Below are 20,885 nucleotides of genomic sequence, written 5' to 3' on the forward strand. Positions count from 1 at the left end.
AATTTGAGGATAACCTACAATATGCGCTACAGTCCACAGGATCCTACCGATTGTATTTGAAGACAACTTATAAGCAATCCATTATGTTCATTCGATTCCATCCGAAGAATTTCGAAGTCGAACACTTTGCCAACTGGTTTGGTTACAACATCACGCTCCAGGATCCGGTCCTAAACCAGACTTTGTTTTTCAAACTGGTGGACACCCCACTTTCCTATGATCAAGCTGAGAGAACGTGTGCCAAAGAATCCGGATCATTCCCCATTGCGTACAATGACGCTATCAAACAAGCCCTCCTCACCACATTTGGTTTGAACCAGACCCCATTGGGATTGAGGATCCTTCAGAACTCCAACGCAGTCAAAGAGTCAGTCTGGAGTAATGGGCATATCCATTGGGGAGACTCTCTCGGGTCATCTTGTGCCGATTATCAGCATTGGACCCAAACGGATTGGGATAACAATCACTTCGTTGTCATGGACGACCAAGGCATATTGCAACCAGGTATCTCCAATGCGACCATCTTTAGCCACTTCATTTGCCAATTCATGGGCCTGAATTCCATGGTTGGTGGCAGAGTGGCTACCAAAGCTACGGATGGGTCGTACGTGGAGAACGATTCGGAACATTTGGTAGACAACCGTTGGAACCTCAATCCTCGTTTCAATCAATGGGTGAGTGGAGACAATTCGGATGGGAACATGTGGCTGGCCTTGGACTTTGCCCAATCATTTGTGGTCAAGATGATGCGGGTTCAAGCCTCACCCTCAGCGGAAGCGGCTGACTTGGTCAATCTAAAGTTCTTTGTCGGATACAACAAAGGGGATTTTCCCCAAGAAGGAACCGTTCTCAACTTGGACGACCGCTTTGGATTTTGTGGTCAAAGCGCCTATGACCTTCGCGCCAATAACGGTGAGATCTTGGGATTCACTTGCAATCATTGGTACATTGGAAAGTTCGTGGCGGTCACCAATGGCGCCCCTCAAATCATGGCCATTTCCGAGGTGGCTGTTTTTGGACTGCCCTATAGAGGCATGAAGGTCTAACGGTTGAGCAATAAAGTAGACTCGCGTGCGACGTGGATAAACATGATAACTGTATTCTTTCTTTTAAATTTATGTTGATCTCAGAGAGTGCTTTCTTGTTGACGTGAATTAATCAGGAGTGGCATCCACGCCTTTGAGTCGCTCTCACCGTCTTCAGGTTGAACGGGATTAACAATGAGGTTGCAGGCTTTGTTTGAGGCAGGGTCCCTTTTATTGGACACGGTTCTCTTGCTACGAGGCTCCACCTTTGAGTACAAAGCGTGGGGATCATACCCAGATGAGATCCCGACGCCACCCTGTAAATGGCTCGTTCCTCGGCTATTCAAGCTTGGATAGGGTTTGGGTGGAAGCTGAAGATTGTTCGAAGGCTAAAATGAATCATGTTAGCCATTAGAAAAAAGTGCAACTTTCATACCACGAAGAATGTATAGATATGGTCAATATTCCAATTTGCCAGTCAAAATGATTGTTTCTGATACTCGTTGATACTCGGAAGTCTTCTGAGAGCAAAGTTGACAATTGGGAGCTATTTTTAGGTAGAAAGGTAGAGAATATCACACGGACACGAATTGTCCAATAGTATTCTTGAAGTGTCGCAAAGTCCTTATTGATTTTTCCTCTTTTTTTTCGTTCCAACCGTATAAATACAAAGGCTCGACAATGCTCTTACCGTGTGTTCTGCGTCAATGTAACTATTATTAAGAATTCTGGGCAGATAGGGAGGCGTTTTATCAGCTTCCACCGTAGTGCAGCTGCCACCTCCGCTTTAGCTTTCAGTCGAGCTGCCCGTTGAACCGGCGAAGTATGGACTAGGATTATTATTCCTGGGACTGCCCACCAAACTCATGTGGCTTCCATTGATTTCTGCAAGACAAGCGGACACCGAATAAACTGAATGACTTCACTCCATAGCAACTAGATCACACCTGTCGATCTTGGACATTGGCGATGAGACAGTGTGGACTCCTTGAGAAGATAGGTCTGACTTTGATCGTTGTCGTCATCTGGATGCGGTTGCTGAATGCAAAAGTATTCCTCGGCATCTTGTTGGGTTGGGATGGCAGATTTGATGTTGTGGTCCGGTTTGAAAGGTCTTTCCTTGGCTTGCCTCCTCGAGCCGAGGTTTTGCATATTCTGTGGGGGTTTGTGATTGCGATACTTGATTCGGAGCACCAAGATGATGACCAACGCCACCAGGAGCAAAGTGAGCACCACCCCAATCAAGATTCCCAACACCGGAGTGAACTCGAGTGGAACTGGGCTTTCCAATTGTAGCTCGGCTACTTTCAAAGTGAACCCCTCAAGTACAAACGGCTGACTTCGACCATCGGAATTGACCGCGAAGATTGTTATTTTCAATCCTCGTCCCGAGTTCAATCCAGACACCTTGAATTGGATAAGCAAATTTAATTGCATTGGGTCCCTCAAGCTTGAGGCTCGGCACACGAGCTCCGCTGTTCGATAAGTTACTTACCACAAATTCTGGGACCTGTCCGGAATCGTTGGCCAAGACGAGGTCCGTTTGGAGATCTGTCACCTCCAATTGAAATGTTTGCTCGAGACCACCATCAAATCCAGGAAGACATTCCACTTCCAGAGAGTCCGTCGTCTGGTTGACCACCGAGCAATTGGAAGGTGGGTCCGGAGGCCCTGGAAACAAATGTGATCCAATTGAATTCAAGTTCAAGTCCAAGTCCAAGAGAGAGGCGAGTGCCTCCCACACCAAAAATAGGGTCGACCCTGGAGGTAATCGAATTTCAAATCTCGCGCCCTAACTCAAATGTGTCTTTTCCTAACCAGTAACCAGGTCGTCCGTCCATTAGAGAAGTCAAAATTCAGGACCTTCTGGGATCGAGGACGATCTGGTCGTTCATCAAGCGCGCAAGCAAGGTCAATGATAAATACTGGAGTTGTTTTTGAAGGACCGTGGATGTACTATTTGGGTGAGTGGAGGGAAGAGTTGAGACGAACTTGTTCCTTCTTGCAGAACGAGACTTCCACAACGGAAGAGCGCCGCCCGTGCGACCTAATGGAAAGTTGAAATTAGTCGATTGCAAAAACACCCTCATATATCTTGAAACTTGAGGAGGTTCTCCTTCAAACTCATCATCTATCTTCATTCTCAAAGCTCTCTGTCCTTCTCGATCTCTCTATCCCAAGGCTATTCACGTTTAACATTTTGCCCCTCTTGGATGGCCGTCACGGTCCCAATATAGAGATACATTCTACACCCAACAGAGAAGTGCGAACGAACCCTTACCAGTACTACTATACTGTAGCTCTCAGATCACGTCGCAGGCACTGCATACTTGCTACAGGGTGATGATCCCTATGGCAAGTAGGTCTGTTTCTCCTAAAATACTTCACGCAACATGGAGCCGATTTTGGAACACTCCCCTCCAGAGCACCCATCTTCATCTTCCTATCCAATAACTGTTATTGCCAATTCCTCTTTAGTCTTGGCCTCTTTTTCCTTCCTCGGCTGTTCTGTATGATGAATAGCCAAGGCCTGTCGCCGTTTTCAGTGGTGCTATTATGAAAATTGAATCCAACCGATCTATTGCTGGATGATGGTCCTCGTTCCCCAAAGAGTTTCTCGGAATCGAGTTGGAAGTCTCCATCTTTTGACGTAAGAGGAAGCCAGTCATCCATATCACAGCCTTCTCTTACCTCTTCAATATATTGGCCAATTCGTTGTACTTGACAAGCTAATACTTTATTTGCATGAAAAGAAGAAAGCATTTCCAAGGAAGCATTCCAAGAGAGAGCTTGAGCAGGCCTTGAAATTCCTCATGATTGCATTGTATTCGAAACCTTTCCAAACTCTCCTCGTCTGAAATTGCAACTCTGAGGAGAAATTAATGTCCAAATGCCATGACACCGATAAGACGGGAGTATTGTCAGGGCCTGCAATAAGTCGGGTGTAATGAGGGGAGAAAGAAAAGACTTTCTTGAGGCATTCAATAATTGCCCTTTTGTCACATAACCCTGCGAATGGAGCGTGCTCTGCGAACATAACACTTTAGTTACGTGGTTCCACTCGCCCGCCAGATTACGGGATAAACTCAAGAATCGGCTCCCTTCAAACAAAGCACCTTTGTAAAGTGCAATTGTCCCAGCCCTTTGACAGACATGAAATGGACCTAAAAAGGACCAAAAGTAGAGACTTCACTCGCTATTCCCTCGCTCAATGGTACGTAAAACTTCATTGCAACCGGCCGCCGTCCCTTGTCCTTCTCGTGGACCTAGGGACACTGCAGTTCTTGCAGGATCCCGATTTCCGACCAGTCTTTGATCTTCATTGACTAGATCTGGGCCATGTCCTCGGGGGGGGGGAGGAGTATAGTGAGTGCGAGTAGGTTTTTTTTTGTCTTCTGCCTTAGTATAAAATTTGGCCTTCCCTTGGGTGCCATGGGCTTGGATTGCTCGAGTAATGGACCAACCCATGAAACCATGAGGACTTTTCTCCCTCTTTTGGGGGTTCTAAGTAGGCTTTAAATTGCTGTTAGCGTATCTGCACAGTCGAATTGTCCCGACAAATGAGACTGGCTCAAGGAGAACTGGCACAACTCTTCCATACATGATCATTAACTAGGACAGAGAGTACTTTTTATTACTGATTATGTAAAGAGGGTTCCTCACGTCTAATGACCCTCTGGCACTGCCCATGGATTAGTAATCACTCGAGATTTGATTTGTGACCCAGTGGATGCACCAAGTAGGTATTTGGTTCAAGGCCCTCGATGGACCACGGCATGAGATATGAGAGTGTAAGAGTGTTCCAAAAAGGGGGATCGTCGTCACAAATTGAGAAGCACTTTGGGGGCGTGGAAACAAGATTTGTGTGCTGAAGAAGCCCATCCATTTAGGTTCCAGGTAAAGATGAGAAAACTTGGCAAATTTATGCGCCAAGGCCTCTCTGATGCTCCTAGTACTTTCAGCAACTCTATATCCTATGGGCCAAGAAATAACGAAAGAGGTCTTCTGCTTTCATCCTCGACCTAGAGTTTGTGTACGTACACGTCTATAGATCTAACAAGAATGTACAGTACAGGAGTAGGTTATACTTGGGTTTCAAAGGCCAGTGTTGGCCAAGGTCGCAATCGCCCCTCTTTCTTTTCCCCTCCGTCCTTAGCCCAGAAGGATGGCTTCAAATCAAAGTCTCTTCTTAGTTTTAAGGGACCTGTCTTTGTTTGTTCATTTCCTGTCCTTTTTTTTTTCTTCCTCCTTCCTCTGAGCCCTTAGAGATTTCCTTCCCGGTCCATTGGCAAACACAAAGAAAACGTCCACTTCCACAACACCCAACGCCCACTCACCATCCTTGTCGAGTCAACGGCAACGCAATTGAGCGAAAGTCCGCAATCTGATTGAGATTTCCTTCTCTCATTGACCTTCGACCAGCAATCAGGCACACCAAAAAGCCCTTGGAGACAGCCATTTCCCATCGACTAAACTTCTACTGTATATTAGGAACCTAACATGACGGTCCACTGCTGCCCGTCTTTGAAGATGGGGTAGTAGGGAGTTAATACGCAGATTAGAAGCCTAATCTAGGTTGAATAATGAAAAGGCCGAAAAGGCTAAACGGCGACATGTTTCAAGGGTTTGTGGTAATTGGAACGCTAAAGCCTTTTCTTTTTGGCCAGAAACTTCCTACTTGTTCCCATGTAAGAGACATTCAATTGCCTGATGTCCTCTGCACGGAATGCGAGGGAAAAGTCTCAAGGTCTCCAAGACTGAAGGAGTGGAGTGTGTTTGATACTCTCCGGAAGAACGAAGGTTGCCTCTTTCCATCCGAGCTAATTCCCTATTGAGTAATTAGACCAATACTGGCTCTCACAGTGACAAAGAGAGAGAAAGACCGAGCCTCCCACTACCTTGGGCCTGTCTGTGTGAGCTGTTGTACGGTAGGTAGTGAGGAATGTACTGGAATCCTTGTTGTGTCACCAAAAGGGCCTTTGTTAGACTCCCGACTAACTTCTCCTTGGTTCGGCTGTCATGCATACCCACTTCCGCACAAGTCATCCAGGCTACTAGAAGGTAGGTGGGGTGAGCAAGTTTTTCCCTCCAACTTTTGACAGAAAATAATTTGGGAGGCAGGAGACCCCGCCAGTCAGGCCCGACATCTACGTAGGAGATCTCGGATTAACTCCAGATTGTGCCAGCACTTGGAACCCCTTTTCTTCCGTGGATTAACGGTCCATTATTGTTTCGTACCTGCGGGAATGATCTTGAAAACGCAAGGCTCCTCCATAAGGCCAAAAGCGTTGGAAGCGCTGCAGAAGATCAATCCAAAATCGTCGTCGTCCTTGGGTTCGTAGCTCAAGATTGAGTGAGTCGAATTGGATTCGTATTGGGATGCGTTGATCTACCGAAAGCAGGAGAGAAGAATGGGATGTTAAACAAGGTTTGTACTCGTAAACAAGGTTCAGATACAAACGGACGACGGACGACCCCTGGGCCCGTCAGATTTGTTGTCTTACGTTGTGGCTCTCGAGAGAGTTGTTGAAGCTCCAAGTGAATCGTGAGGCCTTGGGATGAGCTTCCACGGGACAAGCGATCTTACTCACTCGGTCGCGACTCACGCCTTGGATCACCCGCTTGAAGTTTCCACAGATTGGCTTATCTGAAATTGGACCGGGAACGTGCGTTAGTGCCCATGCATACTCGAGCCCCTCGACGAGACACCAACCACCCTTACACATGATCTTTAATTCGATGGAATTGGACTGCGTGTCGCCTTCCAAGTTCGAGGCCACACAAGCGTACCAGCCACTTTGGCGTCGATGGACCCCTTGGAGGACCAGACTGGAACCAGAGATTATCACACCCTTGGTTTGTTCATGGTTGACCATAACATCCTAGAATGCAGAAATACCCACGAGAGTTTAGTTCAGGAGTCGCAAGGCAGATTGGGAAGGATACGACAGTAGTATCTTCAATTGGAACTTTTATGGAGAGGTGCACCAATGTGTCTTTTTCCGATTTCAATCGGGGGTGGCATTTATTGGATGGATACTACTTACGTTATGGAGCCATATGACTTTGTAGACATCGGGATTTGCCGATATTGTGCATTCAAAGTAGACATCGTTGCCCTCGGCAATGTTGCTTGGATTCAAATTGGCGCCAAATGTCAGGGATACGATTGGAGCATCTAAGAGATAACCAGCGCAAAAAAGATCATTTTTAACCTGCTTCAAAATGTAACGACCGTTAAGAAACTAAATGCATAAGTAAGATGATTGATGGGATTCTTAATTTTAACATGGATCTTTCTAATTTGCTGGTTTGTGCCAAAAATAGATGTGCAAAGTGTGGAGACACTGAGGCATTCATTACTTTGTCATGAGCAACCGTACAGTGCATTGATTAGACTTGATCATATTTCCACGAGTGTGTCCCATTTCCAAGACCTAAGACCTCCAATTTAGGTCCCTGTAAGCTAGGGCCTCAAGGCATGGCTGAACATTTTGAAAAGAAGAACTATCGTGGTAATTCTTCGCACATTGTATCTGCTGTTCAAAGGTGTGTGTAGATGTTAAGCAAAGTGCCCAAAACCACTTACGATAGATGACCAGTTTCCAATGCTCCTCGAGAGCCGAGTTTGAGATCTCCAAGTTTTCTGCACGGCAGGTGATGCTTTTGCCATGGTCCGAGGGCTTCGGTTTGAATTCCAGAGTAGAGATGGTGAGATTTCCATTATCGACAATCTATCAAGAGCAGAGAAAAATTTGCATCACGAATGTGTACATACGAGTACAACAGCACAACCTCGAGCGCAATTGAGGGTTTCCACGGGATGGATGGAAGCTATGTTAGTGGATTTTTTTAAGATACAACACATTGAGAAACTCATTACCCCTCCCCCCCCCCAAAAAAGTGAGGTTCTTCGGGTTTTCCCACCTAAATTGATTTTCGCAACGCCCGATCTGACTCTCCATAAATTCCAATCCACTTGGGTTGGAATCCGAGGAAATTTGCAAAAATTTGCCGATTCATGAAATATGGAAACTTGAGGATCTAAGTGGAAATGAAATATTGGAGCCCTCATTCCTCGCTCAAGAATCAAAGAAGATATTGAAGAGTGGCGCACTTTCATCGGAACGATCGTTCCAATAGAGATTCAACGAGGCCTTTCCAATTTCCCTCTCATGTTTCCCCGACTAAGTGGCACACATTTTATTCTCGGTTTCTTTGACTCCCATATTCCTAGATCCAACCAGATATCGGCCAATGCCTGAACTCGTCCTTTATTCTTCGATGCGATCCGTACCTTGGACGGGGCTTTGCCCATGAATTTGTTGTTCTTCCACCAAGTCACAATGGCGGCGGGACGGGCGCCTCCACTTTCGCATTCCAATCGGTAATATTTCCCGGCAGACAACGGTTCCTTCTTTGTCAAGATTCGCACGCGGGATGGCCGAACTGGAACAAAGCCATTCAAGAAAGGATTAAGCTGAACTTATTGGGATCTCGGAATGTGTCACGCCATGATAGCTTGACCTTATTTCCACATTTTTGAGGAGATAACGAAGGAGCAGTTTTAATGGTCATATTTCATGTGACCCTTTCCTTTCTCCATGTCACAATGAACTCTAGTTTCGAGCTAGCTAACTTGTGCGCAGGCGGAATAATTCAAAACTGAAGGGCTAGATTGCAAGATTTGCAAATTTTGGAAATGGCTCTCATTCTTCTGTGGTTTTGCGATTCATAAGACACCTTTTCATTTCGTTAAGGAACGACGATGGACGCTTGTGAACGCGAGGAAAATGGCTTTATCTCGCTTGTCTGGTTTCGCATTCACACCCATCTGAGTTGAAAAAATGGCCTTGGGGCGGAGAAGATCCTAACAATGGATAAGACAACATCCATAACTCGTTCTTTCCTTGTCCCTCGTTCCTCGTCAGCACCTATGAACACTACCTAACGCACGGAAACCAGTGGAACCATCACCTCGTTCCTTGGTTGTTGGCCGTCGGTCGTCGGTCTTGGGGAGGGGTTCCAAAAGGCATTGGACCTAGAACGAGGACAAACAGGGAGGGCGAATGCTCTGAGTAAGTGGAAAAGTGGGCATCTTTTGCGGAATCAGCAGGAATTGCGCTCTCCAACACTTTCACGGAGATTGGATCCAGACAGTTTTTCACCATTGTAGTTAGTTTGAAGGCACGGCTCCTGTCTCCACTCGAGGCAAATGCATGCATGTTCCCACTTTTCAAGACTAGCTTGACGTGCTCGGACTCTTCAGATCCAATAGACTTGCGTTCCACTTAAAACGAAATTGGAACAAGCCAGGATTGTTTGGCATCAAACTTGGCTTTAAAGGGAATCATCCAGGTAGCGAAGAGCCATCTGTGGATCCAGGAAACGAGGATTGATGATGGCGAGTGGAACACTTTCACTCCTTGCTCTTCGTCCGAGAGGAACAAAAGGACCAAGTTTGGCAGTTTTAGTCGATGATGTTCCCCAAAAATGCTCGTGAAGCAAGGGATGTCGGAACAAAACAAGGCCGAAGGGAAAAGCTGGAGGGTGGCCACTTCAAACAGACCAATAGAGTCGAATCAAGTTCTACCACATATGCAGTACACATGCCTTATTCCTTATTTCTCAAAAAACGGACATTGCCCACCTCTGAGATATTATCACCAAAGTTCGACTCTTTTCAAAACAGACTCGATTTCGAACACAAAGACCAATGGAATGATAAAAGAAAGATCCCATTTGATTGTATTGCCCGTTGGCATGTACGTAGAAGGTTGAAGCCACGAATGATAACCTTTTCGTGCTTAATTTTGTATACCCTTCCGGGCTATAGTATATGAATCAAATTTGCAAGCTCATTCCCAGAGTTTCTTTCCAGCATTTACATGTGAGGCTGTCTGGAAATGTCTTCCATTTCTTGAGAGAGAAGAGGCTCTCCTTCAAATTTCGGATTATGTTATTCTTTTAATTTCCCAAGTGAGTCAAGCACAAGCATCTTTCATCTTATGACAAAAGAGCTTGCGTATGTTCAGCCTAGATTGTTGACTCCCATGAGCGGCAGAGATCTCGTTATCAAATGAAAAGATTCGAAGACACTAGTGCAAAATGGAGTAAACAGAAAACAAGGAAGATTTCTTTGAAGGATTGAGTATTTGGTGCAGGTTTAAATAACAAATTACTTTTTTTTCAAATGTGATAAAGTACCACATCTCGCTCATTTGATTTTTGAACATGAAATTCCTTATATATTGGCACGCAATGGAGTTTCTGAATGATATTTATTCGATCCAACAGACTTCATCCTGGATCCCTGATCCCTTGCAGAACAAGTGAAAGAATGAAAGTCTCGAGGCGAGTTTATTGCGCACATGAAAGCAAATTACCCACCAACCAAAGGTTACCGAAAAGTCGGGGAACACAAAGCTCGTCTTGAAAAGAAAGTCATCATTTGGCTTGAAATGCAAAGGTCTCCTGGCTGTTGTTGGTAAACCTTGAGCTTGTGCTATTGTATTCTCATCTGTCATGGAGCGCGTATGGCGAATCAAACTATGTCAAACAATGCGGGGAATGTAAAGGAAGGTTTCCCCTCCAGTTGGTCTCGTCCAATTCGTCTTCAAAAGGCCAACATTTCTCTGGGAGGATATATTTTGTGTAAGAATTTTTTTCAAATATACTTTTGGGGGACATTTTTCATTGAGTCACTATCGTATTGCGAAGGAAATTAATTCTTTAGAGTGTATCGACTTTGAGGCGGAACGATTGGCATTCCCATTTCCAGATAAGATTCACGGAAAGTTGTCCAAGGACAGGGGCGCAGGCGAAAAGTTGGACAAGATAGAAAGATATAAAAAGTTTACGAGCGACTTTCACGATCAATTGGGCTCCAAAATTGTTCGTTCTCCACGGGACTCGAGCAAAAAACAAGGGCGGCTAGACTTTCAAGAAAGGATGACTGGATCTCCGGTCCGCCCGGATAATTGGATTATATGTACTTTTGACACCTCACTCCGCCGTTCACAGCCACACATTCTGATCCTCATTGCCCGATGTGATTCAAATTAGCTCAACAATGAATTAGACTTACATTTCAGGTCCACGGTGACCCGGGTAGAGACCGGAATGGAAATGTTGTTATTAGAGGCCTGACAAGTGAGAATGGCTCCCAAGTCCTTCCGAGAAACCTTGTCAATAGTTAGCGTGTTTTGAACGGTTTGGCTGAAAGTGGTCTCATAACTGGAATCGAGCAGATGGCTATCTCTCCACCAAGTCACTTGAGGCACAGGATCACCTACGAGAAAGAGAAAAAAAAAGTTGAAGGCTTTCCGCTTAAAATCAAAGGCTTTTTTGGGGGCAAAAGGTCGTCCGTCGTCTTGCTTTTACCTCCTGAGGCGATGCATTGAAGGATGATGCTGTCACCTTCTAAGTAGGGACCCACAACTGTCCGGGCCTCTTGTCCAGATTCGTCGAAGATGGTCGGAGTACCAGGAGGAACTGAAAAATTAACCAACCGAGGTTGCGTGTCAAAAACGAACTTTTCCGAACTTTTTCAAAACTTTATGCATCAAATATGACATTGGATAGGACAGGAATACATTTTTGACTGACAATGGGAAAAAATAGTAATTCATATGCGGCTAAAATTACGCCAAGTGCCCAACTATGATGAATAAAATACTTGGAAATGGAAGCAACCCGTTGTAAAAGAAGTTTCCATACCTGGCTTATATCATAAAGCTAAACAAAAAAGTCCCTTTTCTGCGGAAGGCTTTGGAAGCAGGACGAACAAAATGCAGTACGTGGGAAAGCTTGCGAAAGTTCTGAGCATTTGTTTTGTCCTTTTTCTTTGGCTTCAAGTTTGTATGTTCGTCTCCATAATCTGGCTCAACACTTGTTGGAACACAAGTGGCTAAATGACCTTAGTCTCACGACACAGACTCGATGGCGAACCTAGAGGACCATTTACTGACGAGCATAAGTTTGTCCTCTTAAGAGAAAACTTTCTTTTAGCCTTGTCGACAAAGCAAATTAGAGAACCATTCGTTTCAGACAAACCCTCGGCCCAACGGGAACAAGGGAAAGTTTGGCTAACTTGTACTATACATCTTGAAATTCGGTTTTTTTTCCTGGTGTAGGCTTCCATGTGAGAGTGGGACGAAGAAACAAACTGCCGATAACAAACAGTTGAGACCTTCAGTGTTCGTTTTCGCTTTCGACTCTCACTCAAAGTGCACTTGACAAAAAAACACGGGTTCGCGTAATCGCGTTAGATCCTTGGCTTCCATATACGATATTTGACGGTTTCTCTCTCTCTCTCTCTACCTTGGTTTTGAGGTGCGATATCAAAGTGAGGGAACTTTTTTTTCTAGCCATCAAAGTCACTAACTGAACGTGGAAGTCCGGACGTAATCTTTTCTGTCAGCCCGTCTCAATTAGTTTGTTTCAAGTTGGAACCAGGGCAATCAAATCAGGGATCCCAAGGCCATGTTCCATCTTAAACAAGATGACTGAGTCACAAGCCTAGGCAACCCTGGGATACAAGTCACTTCGACATGGATTGACATGGTCATTTTGAAACAAAAAAAAACTCGCTCAAAGTGAGGTATTCGAGGCTTTTTGGCGGCCTTATCATACCTGTCCACAAGTAGAAGTACAAAAAGCGCTAGGAGAAAAGAAAAGACTGGCAAAGGCAAAACGCATCAAGTCTCGATCTTGGAGAAAAAATCACAATGAAACATGTCTTCAATTCCCGCGTTAAGTTAATCAAGGCTCCAGTGAGTGTGCTCAAGTATGAAGGTTGTGGATTGCTCTCAAAACAAACACCAAAGTGGAAGGAACTTACAGTAAAGAATTTTTCACCAAACTCACCACTCTAGGGTCCTTTTAGGCCAATCCACCTTTGCAATTTCAATGCACCCACGTTTGGTATACATACGTACGTATATATATTTTGTGTAGTTTACGGTTCCCTTTCACGATCCAAGAAGCTCTTGAGTCTTGAGCCTCTTTACCCAGCGGAAAGTTTGCGCTCTTGAAAAACTTTTCGGGACCCCTCAAATCGACCCCGAAAATTTGCACTTCCCCGCGAACTTCTCAAAAAGTCATGGATGTGAGCTTCAAGATTCACCTTTTCTAATTAGCCTACCTTTCTGAAGATCCTTCACCACTACCCACGGTGTTAACCACAACACTGATAAAGTGTGTGTGCAAATGCCAAGACTTCTAGTAACGATTTTGCTATTATTGAAGCAAGAGGAACAACTTTTTTTAAAATATCATCTCGTATTTTAGCTCAGATTAGTATATTAATCCACCTAAAACCTACAAAGCGATAATATTTTTAAAAACTTAATCAATAGATGTTGGTAGAGACCCTGGATTTAGCATCTATAGTTGTTGGGAGTAACCTGAGTTGCGTTTCTAACTACAATGTTATCCAAATCAATTGAGCTAACCATAAGATATCACGCTTTCAAAGATTGTATTTGCATCAAATTTGATTAAAAATTGCTCCGGTTACATCTTAAATCAATTAACACAAAAAAATGATATGCTTTTTCTATGCCCAAAATAGAAATGAAAATATTTCACTTTTTTTGAAGCAGGTAGAAAAACCTGAAAATAGTTTGCAACATAACTTAAATTAATGTCAATATTTCACAATTTTGATGCCATACTTGCCAATCGTAACTTTAATCAAGCTTCAGCTTGAATTTTGAAAACAAAATTATTCACGTCGAATAAAGTATCGCCAGTGCGTAGAACTTAATCATTGCAAAAAGTGAAAAATTTGAAAATTAAATTGTCACATTTATGGGTAAAATATTTTAGTAACATGTTAGGATAATGAAGCTTTGGACACTCAAGCAAAATGAAAGACAATTTTAGATCTTTTGTAAGTTTTAAGTGACCTTTTTTGCTACTTTCAGCTCTTAGAGGAATCTTGAAGAAAATTGAAACATATCATTTCTTGTCGTGTCATTGAAAAAGACAATAAAACGCAACTTTCAAGTTTTAATAACCAAGCATCTGTTAAATAGAAGCTTGTGAAATTTTACGTCAAAGCATAACTATAAGTACGGTTTTTACTGATTGACTACGTTTTTGACAATGATGCATTTTGGTGCACTTTAAGAGATTTAACACACTTATCTGAGCTACTTTGAAACATATATATCTTGATGTCTTGGCATGTGAGCAAGCACTTAACTAGAAAATATAACCACCGTGTACCAGGATGCTTGGCACGCAAAGCTGCCTGGCTATGAATCCAACTCTACTGTTCACTCTCTCAATTGGTCCAATTTGCATAACTTAAAGGAGTATTCCATGTTGTCTCCTGATTTTCGAGCCCAAACAACCGCTCTCATTAACTCCCACAATGATCCACTCACTGTCCATGGAATTGAATGCAGAGCCTTGAGCAGGAAGTACGCCTAGAAATGGCCTCTGAATGTGAGGAATGACCTGGCAACGCTGCAGAACAAGGGATGGATCCTCAGCGCAGGTTCAGCCCTTTTTTGCCCGTCCCTTGTGCAAAAAAACAGGGCGGAAGTGCATCCAAGTAGAGGTGGTCCTCTCTCGTTGGAAACGGCTCTAAAATTGGATTGGGCTACTCAATTTTCAGGAGGAGATAATGTTACCTCACTTACGGACCCTGCATGGTCGGACTGGAGCGTGTTCCACCAAGGTACCTGGTCCCACTCTCTCCCATCCACCTTCCTTTAAGTCCTTTCGAGGCTGCTCAGAGAGAAAAGCGAAGGACTCTTTTATGACTTTCATTAAGCCTCAATTGCATTTGGGAAAGAAAGAAGGATGAAGGAGAAGTAGGCCGTTCTAGTAGAAGGCATCTCAGTTCGTCGTGGTTCTTCGTTTTTTCCTAGGCTTTTTTTTGGCCAAGGAAATGAGCTCTTTGAGGTTGCAAAATTGACTTGTGGCTTTGCAGGAAACAAATATAATAGTTTGGAGAGGAAAAAAAAACGCCGGATTGACATTTCCATGAGAGATGGATCCACCTCAAGATTCGACTTTTTTGAACAGTCTTCCAACCCAAGGAAAAAAGAGTGGCAAAAAAAGAAGCGGAGCTAGCAATAGATGTAAAGAGAGAGCGGAGAAGAAGCGAAACTTATTGGATTAGATGCTTCAATACCTTAACAGAGGAAACATTTTCAGGACAGTGGTGTGCGCACATTCACATTGCTTTCCAGCTCTGACCACCGCCTCAAAAGCCAAGTCCATATATATATACTGGTTCAAGCAGTCTTCCACTTATCATCGCCTTGGTCAATCCGCTCATATGAGTCTCAAACACATTCATAGAGCTGAGTCATTTGATATGCAACTCCTTTGTGAGCAGCTATGGAAAAAAGGACAGGTTCTTGGAGCCAAGAACCCCCCTGTTCACTCCCCTTTATTCCATCCTCGGTTGGTTTTTCCCTTGAAACCCCTTTGTTATGAGAAATGGTGAAATTTGAAATGACATTTGTGCCCGAGGCATTGTTCATCAGCTCTCAACATGATTCCAAAGTCAGACGAAGGATCCCAAGGATCCCAGGGAACTCAAGACGTGCTTTGGATCATCCAAAGCGAGCGGAGAGAAGAGTAAAGGAAACCAGAACGACTCTCTGAATTTCTGCACAAAGGAGAATGGATCATTTTCTAGGCAGTTGGGTGGAACCTTGAGGAGGAAAAAACGGCTTCAAATTTGGCTTAAGACTGAATTGTGCCCGTGTGTACTTTTCCAGCCCACCCAGACATAAGAGGGAGAGAGAGATAGAGAGACAGAGACAGAGAAAGAAACGAGTAGACCTTACTTTGCTTAGCCAAGGTTGGAAAAGTGTTCCATGGGTGGATGTTTTCACTCGAGTCTAATCCGCCTTTGTCAGGATCCTCCGCTTCAACAACAATACGATTAAGCATCACTGACGTCAAAAAGTCGTTCCACCCATCAGAAAATGGGATCTTATTATAGCGCAAAACTCCTGATTGAGGATTCTGAAAGGAACACCCATTTGAGAATGGGCCTTAACTTGGACCCGAATCTCAATGGCGACAAAATGTGTTCACCATGCGAGGAGAACTTCTGTGACCGGCCAGCAAAAAGAGCACTGGTACATTTATATTATTTGATTCTGGGGGTCAAATATTGGCTCAAATCAATGTGGAAAAAAACATCAGTGCTTGAAAAGTATTTTGTTTTGGGTCCAATAAGATTCATACCTGGCAGAATTGTCCATATTAGACTCAAGTTTCAACAAGTGCGTCAAGTTCATGGCCATGGCCCCTTGGGACTGAATCGAACGAAGGACAACTGAGGCATATTTTTGACCTTTGGCAGAAACAATAACAATGCAGCACCCCAAAGTCGGGTTTTTGCGGAAGGATCCTGGGCCTCAAAATATGTGATGAAATGCCAAATCGTGCCAAAGTTTTGACGAGAAAGATGCAACTTCAACATGAGGCTTTCTTTTAGCCTTGCTTGGTGCACGTGTTTTGTATATATGTGTAAATGTGTGTACTGTGTGAAATGAAGGATCAGATGGGTCCGAGGCTATCCGAGGCTATCCGAGGCTATCCGAAACTTGCGGGAGAGTGCAATTAGTGGTTTCCGACGAACTTGATACGGACACGAAGGGAGGCATTGCTTCAGGGGTAGGATGAAAACTTTTACAATTGTGAATTGCGTTGCCATTTGTGCATAGCTCACCCGCCTGTCCTAAGCAGCACTTGAAACTGAGAAAGAAGCACACGGAGAGGGAATGCGCCTTCAAAGTTTGGGGAACTCGTTGGAATTTTTATCCCTCGTCACGTGAGTTCCGTGGGTTTTACGTGGCGAGCTTACATGCAGGTTTACACTTTAAACAACATACGTACGTACTTTTCCACCCGGCTTACAACTATGAAAAATAAACCTTCAAGCTGCTTTTAGAGTCCAAGTCCAAGTTCGCTTGGGTTCTTCTTCAAATCAGATTTCAGTCCTAATCCTCAGGAGAGGGCCTTTTCATCCGGAGATTCAAAATACTCTCGACAAAACATCAAAGTCTCGGTGGAGCAAGGCCAACTAGACTCAAATGTTCACGAGCTTTTAAGAGGGCAATGAACGAGGACACCACCAAGCCGGGAATAAGATCCTATTTCACGTCAACACCAGGTGACCTTCAAAGTTGTAATATATGAACAATCATACTCGGCCCTCAGTCTCTTATTCATTTATAAATCAAGCCAAGTGAGCAATTGAAATTGACGCACCCTTGTTATCAGTCCAGCTGCCTTAGTCCGACCAATGTCCATTGAAGGTAGAAGGTGGGAGAAAAATCCCATTGAGAAAAAAGAAAGAATTGAAATGATCAAACCGGCACTGATTGGGACCATGGAAAGCCAAGCTGTTGTAGTGAAAACTAGGCTGTTCAAGTAGCGCACATCCTTTCTCGCCCAAACACTTCCCAACAATGGGGACCCTTTTAGAGGAGGTCCTTAACTTGGGAAGCGTTTTAAATGAGAAAACTTTGCGATCCCACGAGCAAAACAAGATGTGTAAAGTATTTTAAGCCTCGTATGAGTGAGCACCTGAACTCTGGCTGTCACCTTCGTACCTTCAAGATATAGTAAAAAATCCATCCGTTTTTTCTTCGACCAGCCGAAAATCGTGTCGCCCGTCAGTAATGTCTTTTCAAATATCGTTCTCCCTTGTTGTACCTTTTTCAAGCCGGTTTATTTGGGCATTACTACACGAGCAGAACTGTGGGTATTGCCGATGTGAAGCGGGCTTAATTTTGGTTCTCCATTCAACGAGCAGGGCAATTTTAATTCATTCTGGGCCCTCAGAGGATCCGATTCTCCACTGCACTTGTAGCTCCATCCACCAGGAACACGTGAAGTGGGATCCATTACGATGAGGCATGGTCAGGGACCTCGATTCACGTTCCATCGTTCTGTCTCAAAGGCCGACTGAAGTAAGGATCTCTGGGCGAATCTGTAGAGGCAACTCGAAAGGAATGCCAAGAATTTAAATTGAATGCTTCGCGGGGAGAGCCTCAGATTTCTACGCTTTAGTCCGCTGAAGACTTCTTACTGCCCGTGGCCAACTGGCAAGGACACCGGAAATCTGTCATCTGAGGAAGAACCCAGTTCAAGAAGGATTTATAATGGCTCCAAGTTATGGAAGAGTATTTTTCGACGAGGAACTTGAGAAACCAGGGGCAGGTCGGCATAATCAAGTTTGGTAGAGGAATTAACATTGCAAGGTGAAAAATAGGTTGAAATTGAATTTTGATTGGAAGCCAAACTTTCTCATTTCCATCATTTCCAAACGTATGCCCAAAGTTCCGATGTGGCTCAAATTTTGGTGGAATTAGAGGCAGGTTTACGTCCCCATTTTGTTTACTACTCGGACACGGTTCCAAGTGGAAAGTTTTCCTATTTGCCATCTGCAACTGAAAACTCGTTTCAGAGGAACCAAAAGGGTCTCTTCCTTCTTCTCTGCTCTGCTCTCCTCGCTTCAAAACTGGACCACATCCATTCAGCCATATTTTATCACGCTCTCGGTCCATGCTCACAATTTAAGGCCTTCAAGGTTCATGTTTCAATCGAGTGGACCACTGAAGCACGCTGAAGGGCGCCATTTCGCTTCTTCGTTTTTTTCATAACCAGGCCCGTTTATGATGATAGAAAAAAAAAACTGGGTAACCAGAGGAACCTCAAGCCCGGCGGAAGATCTAGACTATGCTCGTGTATGTGACTCATTTGTACTATCAATTGAAGTTCGAGGATCCCGAGAGAGTTCCAAATTAAGGAAAATTGAACCTCCCTTTCTTTACACTTCTTCACGTGCTTGGAGGAATCAAATGAAGGAACTCCTGAATCTTGGACTGAACATAAGACCCTGAAGGTGACCGAGGAACCCTTGGGCTACATCTACTTGTGCAACATAAATGCCTACTCGGAACAAATTTGACACTTTGAGATTCCTCGAGGCCCATAAAACACAAGAGCGAACTGCTTCGCTCGTGAGCTCTTGAAATTGAGACAGAATGTAGCAATAGAAGGCTGTAAATGCATGGACAATTTGTGAAGGACATTGCGGTCATAGTGACATTCCAATTGCAACGCCGTAGGCGAAGAGGGAAATTCTCGTATGTTTTAGTACGATATGAAAAGTTACGCCCACGATAAAGGAGGTCGAAGCTTCCGGTTCGTGGCGTAAGAAGTTACAATCTCAATGAGCGGGAATTGAGAGCCTCCATCTGGTCCAATTTTCTTTCACAGGCCAAATCTTTCATCGCTCTCTTCCCCACAGGCAGACTCGCTTCTTCTTGTTCCAATTGGAACCCATATCCTTGCGTCAAATTAAATTGATCCCATAGAGGCATTGATCGTATTTCAACTTGACCGAGCTATTCATGTTTGAGTTTTGGACCATTCAAGAAGTGGTCAGAGGGTGTTTGTAATAATCGTGGAATTGCATTTCTCCCAAGTATATGTACATGCTTCAACCCTAGCCTTTGCAAACGGTTCCAAGTTGATCCACGGTCAATATGAGGGCCTCCCACGAGACTAAGAATACAGGCAACAAAATTTGTGGACTCAAAGTACTGTGACCACCTCATTCCTATTGCCCCCTTTCTAGCCTCGGTTGAAACTTCTCCCTGCCTTCAATGTTCCAGGAACGCAAAGTGTATCCATGCATCAGCTCTTATTGGCCTGAACCAATTTAAAATCGCGAAAGTCTAAAATAAATTGGGCTCCCATTTCCCTGGGAACGAGGGTGGCCTTACCCACAACGGTGACATTTATGAGGGAATTCCTCGTGGGAGCGGTCTTAAAATCCACCCTGCAGCGGTAGATTCCGGCCTCATGCTGAAGGATGTCCTTAATGTTGAGGACCGCTGGCAAAGTCTGGACCTGGAAATAGGCCCGAGGTCCAAAGCCTCCGTGGTCATCGCTCCATCGACGTCCAATCTCACCACCTCCACTTCGGGCATCGTAGCTGGAACAAACGAGGTATAGATAGATGGTTGTGTTAAAGAGCTCTTCGCAAAAATGCTCTTCAATTGAAGTGAGAGAAGAGAAGAGGAGAGGGAAAGAAAAAGAGAGAATACCTCATAATCTACCCGTTCTTTCAAGTGCCCTATTAATCAGAGGTTGGGATTACTTGACTTCCTCATCAAAGAGGTATAGTTGTTGAAGAGATTCTCATAAAAAAAGGCAGGGAAGAATGAAAGGGGTGTGCTTGAGTGGTGCTGTATCATCTCTCATCTCCACTTGGGGCATCAATCTCTAACAATCTCTAACCGGGGAGAGTGCATCAAAAACAACCCCCCTCGCCCTTTTATCCCTCTGAAAAAGGCTCTTTTTCCTCCTCCTACCAAGAATCAACTAACCTAGATATGCAGCTCACTCAAGAGATTCAGTTCTTTTAGTGAGGAACCGCCTTGAAAGATTGCTATGAATTAGCTTTCTTCCCTTCTATTTGTGCTTTAAGACTGATAAAGCATCTATGGGTCTTGAGAAAATCCATGCTTTTGAATTCATCCGGGTTGTCAGGTAGCCTTTTGGCTCGTCTGGTCTGTCTGTCTCTCAAAGTATTCCTTTTATGCAGGGGTAAGTCTGATAAATTGTTTTTTCCCAGAGATAAACTTAGCTTAGCATTTTTTCAGCACTTTCGCCAACAAAAATGTTCCACGCCTCTCAAAGCTCCTCACACAACAAAGCAGCCTCAACTCAAGAAGAAAGACAGCCCCCAATACGTCATGGCCAGGCTGAATGACTGGTCTGAATAACCATTTTGATGTAGGCATTCAGGTGGGGCTTAATGACTAATAAAGTAAGACTGGTACGTGCGGTGGCAAATTATAGCGAAGT

General features: G+C 44.2%; 1 protein-coding gene across 2 annotated transcripts in view; it reads right to left on the reverse strand.

The window, feature by feature from the left end:
• Positions 1-1,075: 1,075 nt before the first annotated feature.
• The window catches only part of LOC131883194 (nephrin-like), a 53,087-nt gene continuing 33,277 nt past the window's right edge, over positions 1,076-20,885 (reverse strand). For both annotated transcript variants that reach the window (XM_059230582.1, XM_059230583.1), the window contains 13 exons: positions 19,799-20,010; positions 11,409-11,519; positions 11,113-11,316; positions 8,323-8,474; positions 7,615-7,759; positions 7,073-7,203; positions 6,748-6,907; positions 6,530-6,672; positions 6,264-6,414; positions 2,521-2,696; positions 1,973-2,432; positions 1,717-1,910; positions 1,076-1,414 (listed from right to left, as the gene is read on the reverse strand). In XM_059230582.1, the coding sequence (XP_059086565.1) occupies positions 1,813-1,910; positions 1,973-2,432; positions 2,521-2,696; positions 6,264-6,414; positions 6,530-6,672; positions 6,748-6,907; positions 7,073-7,203; positions 7,615-7,759; positions 8,323-8,474; positions 11,113-11,316; positions 11,409-11,519; positions 19,799-20,010 (2,143 nt within the window). In that variant the 3' untranslated portion in view covers positions 1,076-1,414; positions 1,717-1,812. The remainder of the gene's footprint in view (positions 1,415-1,716; positions 1,911-1,972; positions 2,433-2,520; positions 2,697-6,263; positions 6,415-6,529; positions 6,673-6,747; positions 6,908-7,072; positions 7,204-7,614; positions 7,760-8,322; positions 8,475-11,112; positions 11,317-11,408; positions 11,520-19,798; positions 20,011-20,885) is intronic.

The sequence above is a fragment of the Tigriopus californicus genome, chromosome 7, assembly GCF_007210705.1.
Source record: "Tigriopus californicus strain San Diego chromosome 7, Tcal_SD_v2.1, whole genome shotgun sequence".
Lineage (NCBI taxonomy): Eukaryota > Metazoa > Arthropoda > Copepoda > Harpacticoida > Harpacticidae > Tigriopus > Tigriopus californicus.